Genomic DNA, 1,750 nt, shown 5'->3' on the forward strand with positions numbered 1-1,750 from the left:
CCGTCGGCTGCGCCCCCTCCTGCCCCTCCAAGCTCGTGCTCGGCCCTGCCGTCAATGCGGGCGCCGTCTGGGTCCCGGGCCTGCTGGGCGCGGCGCTGGGGCCGGCCGCGGCGGTGCCCGCGCTCGGCACCATCGCAGTCAACGCCCTGGTGCACCTGGGGCTCTGGGTGAAGCAGGGGGGTGCATACCATGCAGGCCTGGCGACAGCACTGCTCCTGTTTGTACCTTTTACGGTGAGCCACGCCACCAGCTGCGGCAGAGCAACAGCATTGATGGTGAAGAGAGGAGTGGGGGGCGAGGCAGGCCGCAGGCAGCGCCGCATGCTGCTGTTGCCAACATGCTAGCTGCCTACCTCTATCCCTGCACATGACCACGCTGCCCTCCTGACGAGGCCCCGCGTCGGCTTGCGCTCCCTTCCCCCCCACCCGCAGGCGCTGGCGATGCGCGCCCTCCAGACTCGCCCCGCGGACCGCCTCAGCGGGCACCCCCATGGGTTGGCAGCCGCAGTGGCGCTCTCCGGGGTCCTTGCGCACGCAACGCTCGCGGCGACGTTCGCAGCTCAGCGGCGGTTCGGCTTTGGGGACGCCGGCGCAGCCGCGCTCCTGTTTTCATGGGGCGTCGGGGCGCCCCTGCTGTCGAAAGCGCTTCTGTCCGAGGGGCCGCGCAAGCGGGACTGATGGGCCGCCGCCGCTCCCGGCTGAGTGTTTTTGGCTGTTGTTGTTGTTGTTGTTGTTGTTGTTGTTGTTGTTGTTGTTGTTGTTGTTGTTGTTGTTGTTGTTGTTGTTGTTGTTGTTGTGTTGCTGCGTGCTGCGGCGCTACCGCTGCTTGCAGCAATGCACCATTGCCTGGAAGACTGCCAGCCATGTGCTTATGCAGAGGGGATGTTGACCTTCACCTGTTACCCACTGCATGCGTTCCCAAGCCTAACCAACCTGCCGCGGTCGACAAGATGCAAACGGGTCTCGACAAACGAGGGGGCAAGCACGCGCACCAACACACCGCCCGCAGCGCAACGAGATGCACGGCAAGCGAGCAAAATGCCCCGACGGCAGCGCAGCCGGCGCCCCTTGTCTTGGCTGGTGGCACCCAATACCCCGTGCACTCTGAATTAAAGCTCGACCCCTCAGTAGCGGCGCTCCTCGTCGTCTCGACGCCGCTTGTAATCATCCCGCCTGCAGGGCGCACGTGCACACACATGTGCGTCAGGGAGCGCACGCAAGACACCCAAGGGAGCGAGCGCGGCCGGGCAACGTTCACAATTGTGAGGATGCATGCGTCAGTGCATGCAACCCGGCTGAACGATAGCAGGGGCGGACGCACTCCCCTAGTGAAGGCTGCCGCCTGCGGCCGCCGTCGCGACACTCAGCTCAGCAAGAACGCCGCGCCCGCGACAAGAGCCGTACCAAACGCCCTGCACCGGAAGGCCGCGCCGGCGCCGCGTAACCAGCCGCGCCCCGCTCCCAGAAACCACGCACCTTGGGGAGGGCTCCCGCGGCCGCTTGTAGTCCCTGTCGCGCTCGCGGCTACCATACCTCTCCCTATCCCTGTCGCCGCCGCCGCCGCTGCCGCCGTACCTGTCGGGCTCCCTGCCCCTGTCACCCCGGTCCCGCGGCGGCCCATAGTCCCGCGGCGGCGCGAACTCGCGCGGCGGGCCGCCGCTGCGGTCGCGGTCCCCCCTGTCGCGATCGCCGCCGCCGCCGCCGCCATACCTGCTCGGCGGGCCCCTGTCGTCGTACCCGCGCGGAGGAGG

At 67.9% G+C, this 1,750-nt stretch overlaps 1 protein-coding gene across 1 annotated transcript in view; it reads right to left on the reverse strand.

Annotated features, from left to right (window-relative positions):
* Nucleotides 1-1,123: 1,123 nt before the first annotated feature.
* MNEG_7338 (U1 small nuclear ribonucleoprotein) overlaps nucleotides 1,124-1,750 on the reverse strand; it is a gene marked incomplete at both ends in the record, with an annotated part of 3,535 nt that continues 2,908 nt past the window's right edge. The window contains one exon of the mRNA XM_014044190.1: nucleotides 1,124-1,172. Coding sequence (XP_013899644.1) covers nucleotides 1,124-1,172 — 49 coding nt within the window. The remainder of the gene's footprint in view (nucleotides 1,173-1,750) is intronic.

This window comes from Monoraphidium neglectum, assembly GCF_000611645.1.
Source record: "Monoraphidium neglectum strain SAG 48.87 unplaced genomic scaffold scaffold01288, whole genome shotgun sequence".
In the NCBI taxonomy this organism is placed as follows: Eukaryota; Viridiplantae; Chlorophyta; class Chlorophyceae; order Sphaeropleales; family Selenastraceae; genus Monoraphidium; species Monoraphidium neglectum.